This window comes from Corvus hawaiiensis, chromosome 6 (assembly GCF_020740725.1).
Source record: "Corvus hawaiiensis isolate bCorHaw1 chromosome 6, bCorHaw1.pri.cur, whole genome shotgun sequence".
NCBI classification, from domain to species: Eukaryota; Metazoa; Chordata; class Aves; order Passeriformes; family Corvidae; genus Corvus; species Corvus hawaiiensis.
The window spans coordinates 10,863,425-10,878,912 of NC_063218.1; the positions used below are offsets into that span (position 1 = coordinate 10,863,425).

At 50.2% G+C, this 15,488-nt stretch overlaps 1 protein-coding gene across 2 annotated transcripts; it reads left to right on the forward strand.

Moving 5' to 3' along the window:
• The first annotated feature begins 10,388 nt into the window (after positions 1–10,388).
• On the forward strand, positions 10,389–13,698 carry ANKRD9 (ankyrin repeat domain 9). Of its 2 annotated transcripts, none has more exons than XM_048308197.1 (2): positions 10,389–10,485; positions 10,944–13,698. In XM_048308197.1, exon 2 carries the CDS (start codon positions 10,994–10,996, stop codon positions 11,867–11,869), a length of 876 nt encoding a protein of 291 aa, XP_048164154.1. In that variant the 5' UTR covers positions 10,389–10,485; positions 10,944–10,993; the 3' UTR covers positions 11,870–13,698. The 2 variants fall into 2 exon arrangements, with proteins under 2 accessions (XP_048164154.1, XP_048164153.1); XM_048308196.1 differs by having other exon boundaries at positions 10,420–10,516.
• The last annotated feature ends 1,790 nt before the right edge of the window (positions 13,699–15,488 follow it).

The window sequence follows — 15,488 nt, forward strand, 5'->3', positions numbered from 1 at the left end:
AAGCCACCTCAACTACAACACTTTAAATGGAAGTCAAGCTGACGATTGAATGACTGGCCTGTTCCAGAAGCATATTTTCCTGTTCCCTGTATGACAAGGAGAGGGTGGTTTCAGTTCAGCTGTGGCTGAGCTGCTCACTGATGAATGAGCTACTTTAAAAGCAACAGAACTTTGTCCTCTTGGTGGCTCAGCTTCTCCAGTGTCTCCAAAATGTTTGTTTACAAGTGGGAAATGACTAAGTGGCCTGTGCAGAAACGAAAGCAGTTCAGGCTCCAGCTTTGGGAAGTTGCCCATGGTGACAGGCAGATGGGGCTGGGGAAGCCCCATGAGAGCAGGGGCTGAAGGCAGCAGAGGGAATGCAGCTCCATCCTCACTACTGCAGGTGACTCAAGGAGTTCAGGTTCTGACATCTGCTTCAGCCCACTGGAGCCCTGAGAGAAAACCTGAATGTCACATCCCACTGCTCTGACCTCGCCTCACCTCTCCCCCCACCACCATCCTCACACTTCTGCTAAAAAAATCCTGCCCTCAAACACACTTAGTCTCTCAGAGCACAAACCAAGAGTCAGAGAACCAGTCCCTTCTTCGCCAGACAACAAAAAGCTGGAAGTGGAAGCGCCAAGGAGGCTTTTTTTGCCTTTATATCTCCACAGGCTGTCAACACCGAAACCTAATGGTGGTGCTAACCAGCTACTCTTGGCTTGCTTCCAGGGACCATTGCAGCAGGCTGCCAACTGCAGTGGGCTTGTGCCACCATCCCATACTCCTTCCACAAAGCCCCAGTCCCTCAGAGGGGGGAATCCAGCTTACTGCAAATGTTTGCATGACACAGCCACTGCAGCATGCCACAGACTGAAAACCTGGAAGGTCACTTCTGTCGTAGGACAAACTACAACCCACACAACACAACCTTGTCTCACTCACCAAGAATGGCCCAGACACTGGGAACAATAGATCAGCACCCTCTGGGAGACCATGGATGCCAGCAGTAACTTAAGCAAAGCTGCTTTTATTCTATACAAGCAAAGATCTTGAACCTTTATCAGGCACTTATCACCAGGACAACCAAGAAATGTGCTTGAACCCTGGCCACTATGTTTTTCTTTCTGCTTCACAGAATACATGAATTTCAAGAGCAGGCTGTCTCCAGGATCATTTGTGCCTCAGAGATGGCAGCAAGGTCTCTAGGGTAAACTCAAATGAACTCTTATGTCTCTTGTGGGCTTAACCCAAACACAAGTCTAAGGGATTGCAAATGCTGACATCATTCAAAAAACACTCAACCCCATAGCATTACCTCTCCCAAGCACAAACCTTACTCCAAGGCTTACCTTCCTTTATAACACTGATGTATTATCCCAGACCCACTTTCTTCAGTGGTTTAAGCTGAACCACCTGGCTGTAAACCAGGACACAGGCACTTCTTATTCTGCCATCCCCAGTTTGGGGGCAGGAGAGCAGGGCTAGAGGCTGACAGCAGCAAAGCAGAGATGTGAAGAGGTGAGCCTGCGTAATTTTGTCTGTCACCTGCAATGCTTCTTAGCATGACTGAAATTCCCACCTGCACTGTTGGGTGCTCCAGCAGGTGCTGCCATACCCAGCTCTGAACAGCAGCACTCCCAAGAGCCATCAAATAACCTCCATTGGTGACAGATCACATTGGCATGGGCAGGGTACACAGATGGGATGGGTAGCCAGGATGGGCTCTGCCCACAGCACTCCAAAAGAGTCTGAAGGAGCCCAAGACCTTGTCCAAGTGTGCTTCACACCTTTCTGCAGTAAAAAAACCTGCAGAACAAAATCCAAACACTCTGTTCACTTCAACAGTGGCTGCTCCACTGTGGGCAGCCCTGCTGCAGAGATGGAAGGCAATGGTCAGCCTGTCCTGGTCCCAGTATCCAGCAGGAGAGGTGCAGGGAGCAGAGCCAAAGGGGAGGAGACCACTGGGACCCCTGCATGGCTCAGGTGGTGGCAGGGAGCCAGCAGACCTTTGTGCAGCGCTTAGCAACTGCGTTCAGGTGTTTCTCAGCTTCACTATTTACACATGGCTAGTTTTTGTCATGTATCTCATCTCCCAATTACTTTACATCATCATTTTAGACCTTTTTTATTTCTGTTTTCTGAGATGGAGGCATCACAAAACTCTTGCAACACCTTGGAAACATCGGTCCTCCCATTTCCCTAAATTGCGTGTGGAGAAGTAGAGGGAAGTCCTGGCAAGGGAAGCTTGGACTCTAATGCCCCAGCCACTTAATAAGCCATGAGTAGACATACTAATGGACAAATCTGATCAGGCAGTTACAACAATTTCTATGCAAAAGCAGTGCTTCCAAATGGAGAGTGCATAAAATTATGCTAGTGCTGAATCCATCAGGTAAAAGGCATTGCCACCCTGATTTTAAGCACTTTTATACGCACAAAATTACCTATCACCTCTACATAGGTGATAGCTACTGACTTAGAAAAAGAAAAAGCAAATGGAAAGACCCTACTATGAACTCACTATGGTTTAACCTCCTGATTGTACTTGGATTTGAAAATTTAATTAGAAAGTAATTACAAAGAAACCGGAAATATTGCAGAGGCCTCATCACCAGGCCCTGGAGGTTTTCTTGGCAGCAGAGCAGCTGCACACAGCACTAGAAGATTTCTGACTACTTTTTTACAAAGCAAAAGACAGACTCTAAACACCACTCTGCAGCAAAAAGGCCTTTGACTGATAATCCAATCTTTTTTCAGAAAAACAGGACGGGTTTCCCGTTGGGTTGCTGGCAGCAGAGCTGCAGAGGCTGCCGTCACCGTTGGAGTTAACTGCTGCACCACAGCCACTTCCCACCAAAGGAAGCTCACAACAGAGCTGCCCTCTTTCTTTATCCCTGTTTGTTATTTCAACAGACCCAGCAGCAGCCAAAAGCAGAGAGAAAGAACAAATAGGAATAAAAATAAGTCCTCTAAGACACACAAAGCATTAGCCAGTACTTTTTTTAATCTTTCTGCTTGACCATATATCTATTGTGTTTTAGAACTGAAATAGCAGAGGGGTTTCTTACAGCAAAGCCAGATCAAATACAACCCTTGGGTGAGCACTATACTGTATGTACCAGCCTCTAAACAAAAGTGGGGGGCTGCTTTGCTTTATCTTAGACAGGAGTTTGTCCTGCAATGAGCTACAAGGTCAGAACAGTTCCATGCTGAACAGCAGGGTCTGAACAGCCACACATACCACCAAAATTAAATATACACTAATCACAGGTGAACTCAAATCATTTAGGCCCAATCGTTGGATAGGTAGTTTCTGAGTCACAGAGCCCTGCTCACATCCCAACTACAAATGCCTTGGGGGAAAAAGAGGATGGTTAGGGTAATGCTCCCTGTGGCAACCCAAGCATCTACACAATGAAGCTGCTGCAGAAAGAGGATCTCTCTGCTTTGCTCCAGGGAGGCTCCATCCCCCCAAACCTCATCTAGAGAAGGAGATCTACACAGCCCTGACAAGTACAGCCTGCTCCAGAAACCAGGAGCTTTTGAACATAACGCTAACACTATGTACCTACACATCCCTCAGCTTTATGCAAAGCCATTTCAGGATTCCCAGCAGCATTGCTTGGAATTAGGGTGCTGCTGCATCAGCAGTCCTGGGCCCTACAGCCTGAAGAACCGCAGGTTTCATTCAGGCCAATTATAGCACATTATAAACAAAGGATCCTGCTTGTTTTGGAACTGGCACATAGTGAGTGGCAGGTTCTGCTTCTGCAAATAGCCCGGGAGCTGGTGAGGACAAGCTCACATCAACCAGCCTGAAAAGTGCTGGGGTTAAAATGACACCAACAGGGAACAAGGAGGTGTCTCTGGCCTGGCCAGAAACTGGAGTGAGTAAGTCTGGGTACTGATCCCCTGTGGGGCCAGACTCTGCTTTAGCAAAACCTTTATCTTATGTATCTACAGGAAAACTGAGCTTTCATCCCGAACCTTCCTTGAGTGTTTTAAGTAGCAAAATTTAATAATCACAGGTATACTTTTGTAGACAAAGAGATGATTAAGTAATGATTTTAAGGCATGTTCATGATATACTAAAGGCAGGCAATTCATTGGTTCTTAGGGAGCCAGAGGGTAACAAATTCACATTGAATTCAATCAGGCACCTGCTCAGAGCAATTCCCATTGGGGAAGCCATCCTATTCTCTAATTATAAAACACTGCATCATTTTTCTAACCTTTGAATATGATTGATTTTTTTTTTCAGGTGGGGAGAGAGAAATGCCAAGTGTGATGTCAGCAGGCAGCAGTACCTGGCACAATTGCTCTTTCCCAAAGCAGAGCACTGAATGCCAACTGAAGCATGGCTGGATATTGCACGATAAGAGACAAGCTACACTGTGCATATTTGGGGCAATGGAGGCAAGAGTTTGACCCCTTGTGCCCTTGGGGGTTGCTCTGCTAAGGCCAGGTTGCTGTGTCATTATGATAAGGGTAAGCCTGTTGGGCAAACACATCAAACAAATAGTCCTTCCTGATTGCAGACCTTGTCTAGGCAGATCTAACCCTGGGCTAAAAATGTGCTGAGTGTGCAGTCCTGTGGCACAGCACACCAGGGGCTGGGAGAGGGACACGTGGGGGCTTCTGTGCCTAAGGACCCCATGCAGGCACTATCTGAGGCTCAGGCTAATTCCTGGAAGTGTCTAAAAATTGCAACAGAGTAAGTTCCCTCTCTTTCCCCTTCACTTCTTGTGTAGAAGAGGACAGATGACTCTTATGTCAGCCTGTTTTGCTTCTATATTTATGTCCTGCCTCAGGCTCACAATGTTCAGCTCAGACGCAATCCAGTCTGGTCGTATTAATACATCTGGGAAAATATTTTTAACAACCAACATCAAGCTGAAGGCCAAAATGGTCCAAAGGCGCCAGGAGCTCTCTGACCCCTCTTGACTGCTTGCTTACGAAACAGAAAGGCTCCCCAAAAGGTACTTTTTAGTCTTTTAAGGGCCAAGCACACTTTTCAGCTTCCCCCTGTAATATGCTGGATGAAATTTAATCTCTCCTGCAGCTCTGGGAGTTTCTGCAAGTTTCCAAAAGGATAAATGTGGCTCTTTTATTACAGGTGCCAAAATCAAGGCTTAATGAGAGGTGGGCTGTGAACCCGGCCAAGGTGAAGAGGACACTGACCACAGCTAGTGAGCATCCCTGAGGGCTTGCAAAGCAGCTGCAGCTGAAGGAGCTCATCACCTTGCTGCCCACCTCACTCTGCCAGACCACTTTATCAAGGAACCAGAATAAAAATAAGTTTCAAAGCCTTAAAAATTGGTTTATCCCACTGGTGGCCAACCTCAACAAATCCATGACACCAGTTCAGCCTCTCATCAGCTGGGACTGATGTCTGACAGCAGTCAACCCTCACATTGTGTACTTCCTACAGAGCCAGTGGAGAGATTCCTGTTCCAAAACAAAATGTATCAGAGCTTCACTTGGGCTCCCAAAAATCAAAAATGGGTAAGGTTGGAAGGGACTGCTAGAGGCCATCTAATCCAACACCCCTGCTCATGCAGAGTCCCCAGGAGCACATTACTCTGGATTGCGTCCAGGCAGCTTTTTAATATCTCCAGGGATCAAGACTCCTCAACCTCTCTGGGCAGCCTACTCCACCAAGAATCATTTGGGATGCAGGGTTTTGGAATTTGCTCAGCAGCATCCAGGAAACAAGAGTAACAAGAGAAGACTTGCTCACTTTGTTGTTTCCAAAGCAGATTTTTCTTTCATGCCATGGGTCAGGATGGAGCTGACCCTGTAACACAGCAGAGAAAGCAGAGCAGCTGAAGTTATGGGCAGCTAAGGTTCAGTGTGGAATAATGATTCACACAAAGTCAAGCAAGCAGACACTGACTGTAATACAAATGAAGACAGGAGGAAGAAGAGGTGGATGCTGAGCAAAACAGTGCAATTGTGAGTCATGAGAACAGGGCGAGGTTCAAGGCCACGACTCCTCCCCTGGACAGGGTGATGTTGACTGATGGTTCCAGCAAGGGAGCCTGGAGCATTGCCCCAACCCAGATTACCGCTGACTCTCTAATCAGCTGTCTTGTTTCTCAAATGAAAATATTTTTGCACTTCCCAGGAAAACTTCTGTATCTTTTCCAAAGTGATTTGATATTCTGAAATGAAAGGACAGCCACTTGCCAAAATGCTCCCCTGAAAAATGGAGATGGGCAAAGAGACACACAAAAGGCATGTACATGATAGGTGTTACAGACCCAGGTGGGTATAGGAGGGAGGTGCTCTCCTCTCTGCATCTGATGTGCAAAAGCCATCCACGGTGAACAGCCCTCACTCACCACCATGCAGGAAGAAGATGTGCACTCCTCCTTACCAGGCAGCCCCACGCAGCTTCCCTTGCTGCCTTCCCATCCCTGGTGCTGCAGGCAGCCAAGAGCCCTGAGATGACAGAAACAAAGGACAAGTTCATCAGGTGCGGAACCAGCAGCAGCAGAAGAAATGAAACCGAAATGTTTCTGAGAAAATGTTTGTGTGAGGCTTCCACGAGGTGTCAGCAACAGCTATTATTCATCAGAGCTGAACAGAGTGCCTGGGGCTGCCATCCGCCTCCTCACATGGCATGTCCTCACCAAAGGAGAACAAATCCTGTCTAGCGACTGCCAGCAGCTCTGCCACTGTGTCTCTCCGAAGGATGACCAGTCTCTGTCCCCTGTCTAACACACCAGAGCAGAGGGTTCCCCATCCAGAGCCAGGACCCCAAGGACCAGAACAATATACTTGCATATTATCCCTGACCTAAAGAACTCACCAGCTAAAATAGGAAGGTCAAAGCAGCATTACAGCACTCCCTGTGCAGCTGGGATGCTGGTGGCACAGAGAGATTAAATTAAAGACCAGTGATGTACCTGTGGTGAGAGGGGGACATACAGTGTGTATATTCCAGCCAAGTGCCCCTACTGCAAAACCCCTGGCTCTCCTCATTCCTTGCTTCACTCTGAAGATGTGGCAGTTTTAGCCAAACAGGACATAAGGCATTTATCTCGGACTTGTTGACGAAGCTCCCAGAGGCCTAAAGTGAAATGTCAGCTGTGCTGCTCCAGCCCACCATGGGTCTGGAGCTGTTGTCCAAACTCTGCTGACCTTTGTTCCTGAGCCTGCCTTCTTCCAGAGGAGACTGGTAAGTGTTCAGAGTCAAACCCATGCACAAATTTCTTACCAGGACTGTAGTAAACCCTGTATCCCTCAGCTCTGTTCAAGAATGAGGGATGTACTCTTTGCCCATCTTCAATCTCATTCTCAAACCCAACACTAGACCATGTTCAGTGTAGTCCCTGATAGTGCCTATTTTTATTTTGCTTTTAATTACACCCACAATCATGTCTATTAAGTCAAAATTATCCTGCCCTCAATTTAATGAAAGCCTTAAGAAGCAAATGACGTCTGCCATAAGAAATGGCAGAGCTTTTCCCTTCGACCAATTACGTAGTTGGGGTTTCCGTAGTATTAAGAAGGTTTTAGTTGGTCACTGGCTGGAGAAACCAAAGGATCAAGGTCCTGGAGGAGGCTAAAGACAAAAATAGCTCTGAGAGGACACGTCACATTACTTGGATGTGGTTGCACCGACAGAGTAATCTCTGTCATGTGCCAAGGAACCTGTGATAAGCCCTCTCATAGTCGGATCAGTAATAAGATCAGTTACTTAATTCAAAGTGAGTAAAACCAGGCTGGACTGCAAACAAACAAGTCATGTTCATGGGTCTGTGCAAAAAATAATACATATCACAAAATTAAAACTTTTCTGGGCTGTCCTGTTACATCGCTAGTGCTGAGCACCCTATAAACAATTTTGGAGGCAAATGTAATCCAGTGCAGCCCACAGACAGGCTGCCTTTCCTGTAGGAAGGCTCCCACTTCAAATGTATGTGACAAATACAGTTTGCAAAGGGTTACCCACCAGCTGTGAGGCCAAAAGGACTTGGCACACTCTGGCCTGTTTTTAAGCCAGTGCTGGGGCCCAAAGCACACTATGGTTGTAACCATTCCCACCACCTCCACAGGAGAGCTTGGCCCGTGAATAACAGTCCCACTTCTACACCAAAGACATTAATTTCCTACACAAAAGCCAATTTGGCTTTGCAACTGTGCTTATGCCTTGCCTTTGGGCTCTGACACCACTTGGCTTGCCCAGGCATGTGTGGAGGATGAGTAGAAAGGGCTGGGCAACCTGACTTATCACCACACTGGACATCCAAATCAATGGCAATGTCCTGGCAACAGCTAGAACAGGATTTGGGATTTTCATCAGGGCATCCCCCAGAGCAGGCAGCACAGGGAGACATGGCACGTACCACTGCCATCAGCAATGGGCAGCAAGGCATAGGCACACACAAAGGAAGGGCTGTAGAATCAGCTCTTTTTTAACCATTTCTTTAGATCCTGCACTTTGGTACAAATTATCCCATGCCTGCAGTCATAGGAGCCAACTGACAGGTGAGTGCCCTGGTGGTAGCAGGGAGTGGTGAAGCGGCTGCCTTTAATGGGTTTTCACCTGGAATCGGAAATGAGCAGTCAAAGAGGATTTTCTGTGCCGTGGCTGACATCCAAGACACCAGGAGCCGTGGTGGATCTGTGGGGATCCTCGGATGACGAATCGTGCTGACAAACGCTGGACGTAATTCTCTCTGGCAAAGCAGCTCAGTGGATGTTATTTTATTCTCTTCCCTCAGATGTGGTCAGCAAGAGTTTTTAAGTGTGACAGTGGCACGCAGTATCCTGCCCAGCTCCCCCACCTGCCTGCACCCCCTCACATGGATCCCCAGGGTTTGGTGTGAGCATCGCGTGGCAGGGAAGAAGTTACAAAGCAAACCAAGCACAGTTTAGGCATTGTTTCCCTGGATGAATGGTGGTTCAGAAGAGGCACGACAAAGGGGATGGCTGTTCCTCGCCAGCTTCATGCTCATCAGGGGCATGGGGATGGTTGGTAGCATGATGTGGGCTCCCTTCCTGCCTCCCAAGCAGCTTCACAGTGAGGGCTGCAGGGAAGCAGAGCATTTCAGCCCATGTCTGGCAATCCCTCTCAGTGTGCATGAGTGTCTCCTATTCCAGCAGCTAACAGCAGCAGTGGGAGAACTCCAAGGACAGAGAAACCAGAGCTGTGGCCCATGAATCCATCAGTGACTGGCATCGCCCACCTGCAGATGCCAGGGAGTCTGATCTTCCTGACTTAGAGGACAATGACTGCGAGAGGGGGAGACACTGGGGCCAAACACACAGAGGAAGAAGGAAATGCTCTGATGGGGACAAGGATAGAGCAGGTCCCAGCATTTGCTATCAGTAAGGAGGCCTTATGAGAGAGCACATCTCAGTAATGCCAGCACTTGCTTTCCCAGTGTGTGACTCTTACCTGTACACATGCATTTTAGGGCCAAGGGACTGCAGGTGTGCAAGGGAAGCCCCTGGTGCAGGGCTGCGGGCAGTGCCGGGCTCACCCCACACCATGACCACCTCCTCGCTCTGCTGAAGCCCAAACCTGACAGGTGCTTCTCAGAGGGAATGGCTGCAGGCAAATGTCACTCTCTGGAGACATTCGAGAGCCACAAGTTTAGCAACAAGCACACGTGCTCACACATGCGCTGGCGGAAGGGCAGTGCCAGGCCCCAGCCCGAGCCACTCACGGGGGCGGGCAGGGGGCAAGCCCAGAACTGGCATAGGCCAGGCTGGGCCCTGCCAGGGCGGGCAGGGGGGTGTGACACCGCCTGTCCCGGCATCCCTGTACCCGGGCACTGCACGCCTGCAGCGTCCCACGCCCAGGGGCCCGGGTGTCCCACAGTCCCTGTGCACAGCCCCGCTGTGGCCCAGACGCCATGTGCCCTTGACCCATGTGTCCAGGCTCTGGTACGCCCCGGGTCCCACAGACTCAGGATCCCATGTCTCCGGGGACTCTGTGCTCTCTGCATCCCTTATCCCCAGGGTCCCATACCCTCAGGACACCATGTACCTGGACTCCATACCTTTGGGACCCCAGACCCCCGCACTCCTGGGACCTCATATCCCTAGGACCTCATACCCCCGGGGACCCCGATCCCTACACCCTCGGGACCCCACACCCCATACCTCAGGAACCCCATGTGCCTGGGACCTCTCGCTTCCGGAAGCCCCGATCCCTACGATCGCCCCGGGACCCCTCAGCCCGCGACCCCCACGGCCCCGACCGCCGGCCCCCGCCCCGCGGCATTCCCGCCCCGCCCCCGCGGGACTCCGAGCCCTCAGCCAAGTTTCTTGGAACTTTGCCTCCTGTGACGCACGCGCCGGCGCCGGGCCCCGTCCTCCCGGCGCAGCCAATGGGCGGCCGGAGCGCCGGGGCGGCGGCCAATCGGCGCTGGCCGGACAGTTCCCCGGTCCTGACCGACCTTCACCGCCCGGGCGGGGGGGCGATAAAAGGGCCCCGCGGCGGCGCGCGGCGCTCCCGCTTCCTGCCCTTGCACCGCAGCGGACACGGTACGGGCGGCACTGCGGGACCGGCGGGGAGGTGAGCGGCGGGGAGGGAGGCCATTCCCGTGCACCGGGTCCCTGTGCACTGCGGGGAGGCCGTTCCCCTGTACCCGGGTCTCCGTGCATGGGAATAAGGGTGCCTAGTGCACCGCGGGGAGACCGTTTCCTTTTACCGGGTTCCCGTGCGCCAGGGATATGGGCGTCCTGTGCGCTGAGGGGAGGCCGTTTCCTTTTACCGGGTCTCCGTGTACCGGGGACACCGGGGTCCCGTGCAGCGGGAGCAGGGACGGAGGAAGGGAGGGAAGGATGGCGATCCCGTGCTCCGGGATACGGGTATCTCCTGCACCGGGGGTGGCTCGCTGTCCCCCGCACCGGCGACAGGCGGGCGGGCCAGCCCAGCGAGCCCCGGAAGCAGCCCGGGGAGCCCCGGCCGCCCGGCATTGACTGCCCGTCCGCTCCCGCAGGTCCGGGCCGATGGTGGGAGGCAGCCCCCGGCGGAGCCCGGCCGCACGCCATGCCCTGGAGCGTCCGCTGGGTCGGCGGCTGCGGCGCCCAGTCCCAGAAGCAGTGCAAGAAATCATCCTTCGCCTTCTACCAGGCGGTGAGGGACTTGCTGCCCGTCTGGTTCCTGGAGGACATGCGGACCATGGAGGTCTTCCACTGGGAAGACGGGGGCAAGGTGAGCGTGTACTCGCCCTCGGAGGCGTTGCTCTACGCGCTGGTGCACGACCACCAGCCCTACGCCCGGCACCTGCTCACTAAGTTCCCCCAGAGTGCCCTGGCCGTGCCCAGCCAAAGCTTCAGCTGCTGCCAGGCAGCCCCGCACCTGGCCATGGCCGTCCGCTACAACCGCGTCCGGGTGCTCTTCCGAATCCTCAAGGCCATCCAAGCCTTGCCCCCGAGTGACAGAGCCGGCCACCTGGACCGCCAGGGCTGCAGCCGCGTGGAGGGCGGCAAGACAGCCTTGCACATGGCCTGCGAACTGGTGCGGCCCGAGTGCCTGCTCCTGCTGCTGGGGCACGGCGCGTCGCCCTGCCTGCAGGACAGTGCTGGGAACACCCCCCTCGACACCCTGCTGCAGCAGATCTCCCACGTGCCGGCAGCTAACATGCGTGCCAAGCTCCTCTGCCTCGACTGCCTCTTCTTCTTCGTGCCTCAGGACCTCAAGTTTGCAATGAAACAGCAACTGTTGGACAACCGGCAGCAGTGGCAGGACCTCCTGGGGGAGAACAGGTTCCAGTGCCTGGTGGGCTTAGCTCCCCCATCGCTGTTTGTTGGAGCCATGCGTGTCTTGATCAGGACCATTTCACCTGAGCACTTCCCAGAGGCTCTGGACAATCTGCCTCTGCCTCATTTTCTAAAGCCTTTGGACTTGAAACTGGAGAGCTAGAGGGGTGGTATGAGGGCCTCCCGCTCACCTGACAGAAATAGACTTGTGCTAAAAATGTATCAGTATACAAAGCTGCTAATGCAGTGGCCAAGTGTCTGTTTTACTGAGAACAGTATTTTTTAAAAGCATTGTATCTGGCACTTTACAATATATTTTATTTAAAGATCCTTGTGGTGAGGTGAGGGCTTATAAAGACGTTCTATGGCATGTACAAATGAGGGTATGTGGAAGAACATATTTGTAAATACATCGAATAAACCAGTGGCAGATGTGATCAAAATACAAATCAAGCAGCTGAAAACCCTGGAGTGGCATGTGCCTTGGAAAAGCATGTGCAGGGTGGGGGAGTATCTTTTTGTTAGGATTTCCCTGTTACATAAGCCTTGCCGTCCTGGAACAGGATGACTCCTTTTTTACAGCTCTCCTAATACATCTTGGCAGAGATGCGGGGATTTTTTAAAGGCACAGATGAAAACTTCCTTGTCTTGTACACAAGACCAAAGAGAAGCCAGATACTGTTAAAACTTCCCTAAACAAGGCTGGCAAGGATGTGCATCTGAACAAAATGTATTTTAAAATATGCATAAATAACAGTTGGCTTCCTTGTAAAGTTGTCTCTGTTCCCCTTGGAGGGCCAAGGTGTTTGTTGTCAGGCAGACAGAGATGGAGCACGCACATTGCTGTGGCCAAAAATGTACTTGCCTTGGCAGCCCCTCAGTGTGATTGCTGCAAGGTGAGGAGGGTAGCTCAGAGCAGGAGGGTCAGCCTGCTATTCCCAGAGGGATGTAAGGACATATGACAGTTAGCCCAGGATCCTAGATCATGGCTTTTTTCAGTGGAGTCTGGCCACTCCAGTGCCACTCCCCATCAGTGTGTGATGGCTCAGGTTCAGCTGAGAGCACCATGGCAGTCTTGGTGTGCACTCTGGTTACCAGATCAGTAGCTTAGATATCCAGCCTTTCCCCAGCTATCCCTTCTGAGATACTCCAAGGTACAAACAACATCCTCACAGCTGCTCCATATCAAAAAGCCCTTTCTGAGTAATGTCCCGCTTCTAGCGCTTCTGTTTTGACCAGGCAAAGGATACAGCTTTGCTGTGCAACCTTTACTCTCCAGCATTCCAGGCACTCTGGGTGTAACTGGCACTGCCCCTGCGTGCTCTGCAGGGAGCTGTGCTGGCTCCACCAGCCCTGCAATGATAGTGATCTCCTGGGCCGCAGCGCTGGAGCCTTGGCTCTGTTCTTGGAAGTTATCGTTGAAACGGTAGGGTTTTGTTTCACTGCTTAAATTCATAGCCAGGAAGTTGTTTGCCACTTGAACTATTTCAGCACTGCTGTTCCCTCTAGGGTCATCAAGGAATTGATGTTTTTAGTAGAGAAGAGCCATGTTCAAGGCACATGAACTTAATTTTGGTTAAGGAACAAAAAAGAAAACCATAGAATTAGATGCTATAAGCTGTTAGTGTTTCATCAGAACAGAGTGGTATTTCATCTAAAATAATCACTCTACTGCATGCACAGTAAAAGATAAACCATACTTCTGAAATTTGAGAAGAAACAGAAAGAAGATTGCTATTCTTAGGCTGATAGCACTGAAAATATTTCCTAGAAGAGAAAGTGTTCCTTTTTCCTAAGAAACCAAGCTGATACATGCTCAAACCCATTACCATGGGAAATTAAAATTCTTTGCTGGAAAATATGGAACAATTCTAACTGCTCTCTTCAGCTACCTTGTTGATTATAAAAATACAGAAATTCGGAGAATTAATCCTAATCTTCTAAATCTAGCCACTTAAAAAAAAAAAAATATCTATGTTGCTACATTCTTTATTAGTGTATGTGTTCCCCATTCCTTCTGTAACAGTGGTGTGGAAACATCTTTCAAAACAGACAAGCAGTAAAGCAGTCAGGTCTCACTTGCACATGGCAAAGTGTCATGAGGTGGTGGAAGAGACAGAGCTGGGGGTGGGAGGGAATGTTTATCAGTTTTGTTGACAAAGACATAACGAGCTTCAGCAGTGGGGAATTGGTTGGTTGACTGACCTGAGCGCTGGAAGACACTCCTGCTCCCAAGCTTTGAGAGTAATTACACAGTGGAACAGCACAACAGGCTGGGCAGGACATCCTACACCTTCAAATGAGCCCTTTAACAAAACACAAATTCGATGCAAAGGCTGCCCTGTGACTCCCTAGAGCCCTCCCACCAGCTCTGGAGTAATTCATTTCAACAAACAGAACGGATCCCCTCAGCATATTGTGATGGGTCCAAAGCCAGCTGACTGCTGTGCCCTTCCTGTTATTCTGGGACAGGAGTCAGACTTGGTGCCAAGCCCACGCTGGGATGGCTCTGCCGAAGAGCCCTCCCTGCCTGTGGCTCACTGGTGTCTGCCATGCTGCATCTGGGGAGGAACTGTGGGCAAACTACATCGGTGACTACGTGGATCACTCACCCAGCTGGGGCCAGGCTTGTTTTTCAGACAGAGTCACAGCTTGGAAAAAGGCTGGGGCTTCTTGGCATTGGAAACAGAAGTCTTTTGTTTATAGTCCAAGCAGTAGCAGCATCAGCTTTCCTCAGACTGACCTGCCAGCACATCTCTGTCTTCTGCCATCTTTAGGGCATGGTGGAGTGCAGGCTCCACAGCCCATTCAGTTTTCCTTCTCTTGGAACAAAAGTACCAGTAAGTGCCAGCTGCACCGCCACTGACAAGCTTAATAAAGCAAACATGGACAGTGATTATGTCACTGAAGAGGACTGTGGTACTAGAGCCAGGGAGCTGGCCACAAAGGTATGGGAAAGAAGATTGACCAAGTCCTAACACCATGGGAGCACAGGGGTAAGGAGATAAGTAGTTAAAAGCTTCTGTCTTACCTGCACAGGTTAATCTTGTCACACAAGGCAAATTACTCATCCATAGGACATGCTTTCCAAAAGCATGCCAGGCAGTAGATAGAACCAGCATTCCTGAAAAGCTTGGTTATAGTTAGTCCCCTAAAAAATGACTTTCTATCATGAAACAGTGATGAAATCTAATAAATATGTCCCATGGGTTGCTCAAGCACTTTCAAACCAAAATATTCATATACTACCCACCTTGTAGTACAAAGTGGTTTTATTTGCTGTGACAGGTAAAAAATGCCTGAATCATTTTCATCCAGGAAGCAAGGGGAGAGATGAAGTACTGAGTTAGTTTTGACTCTGCAACTGACTCCTCTCTGCAGCTCCCAAAGTTTAGCCTGCCTAGAGTCTGCTGAAGGAGATGAAGTCTATTGTAATTTTGAGTAACTTGTTTAAAAGCTGGATTTGTGCTCTTTAAAAGTCTTCTTTTACGCTGGCACAGAGACAAAGAAAGACCGAGACTAGAAAGGGGCCAGAGTGCCAGGTTGGTTTCCTAATCCCTATTTTGTCCTGTGTTTGGTGTTCAAGCCATATGGGTTTTTGACTTGCAGTATAAGAAATCTACTGGCATCAGCAGATCCTTGTGCATTGCATCTTCCATCCAGGCAAACAAGGCACTCGTGCCATGTGCTTAATATTTAAAGAGCACTTGTGTTGGGTTGACCCTGAGTTGATGGACAGTCTTTAAGACCAATTACGCTTCTCACAATTTACATATTTAAAC

Excerpts from the sequence above, each read along its gene's own strand:
- ANKRD9 (XM_048308197.1), top strand. The coding sequence starts at position 10,994 with ATGCCCTGGAGCGTCCGCTGGGTCGGCGGCTGCGGCGCCCAGTCCCAG.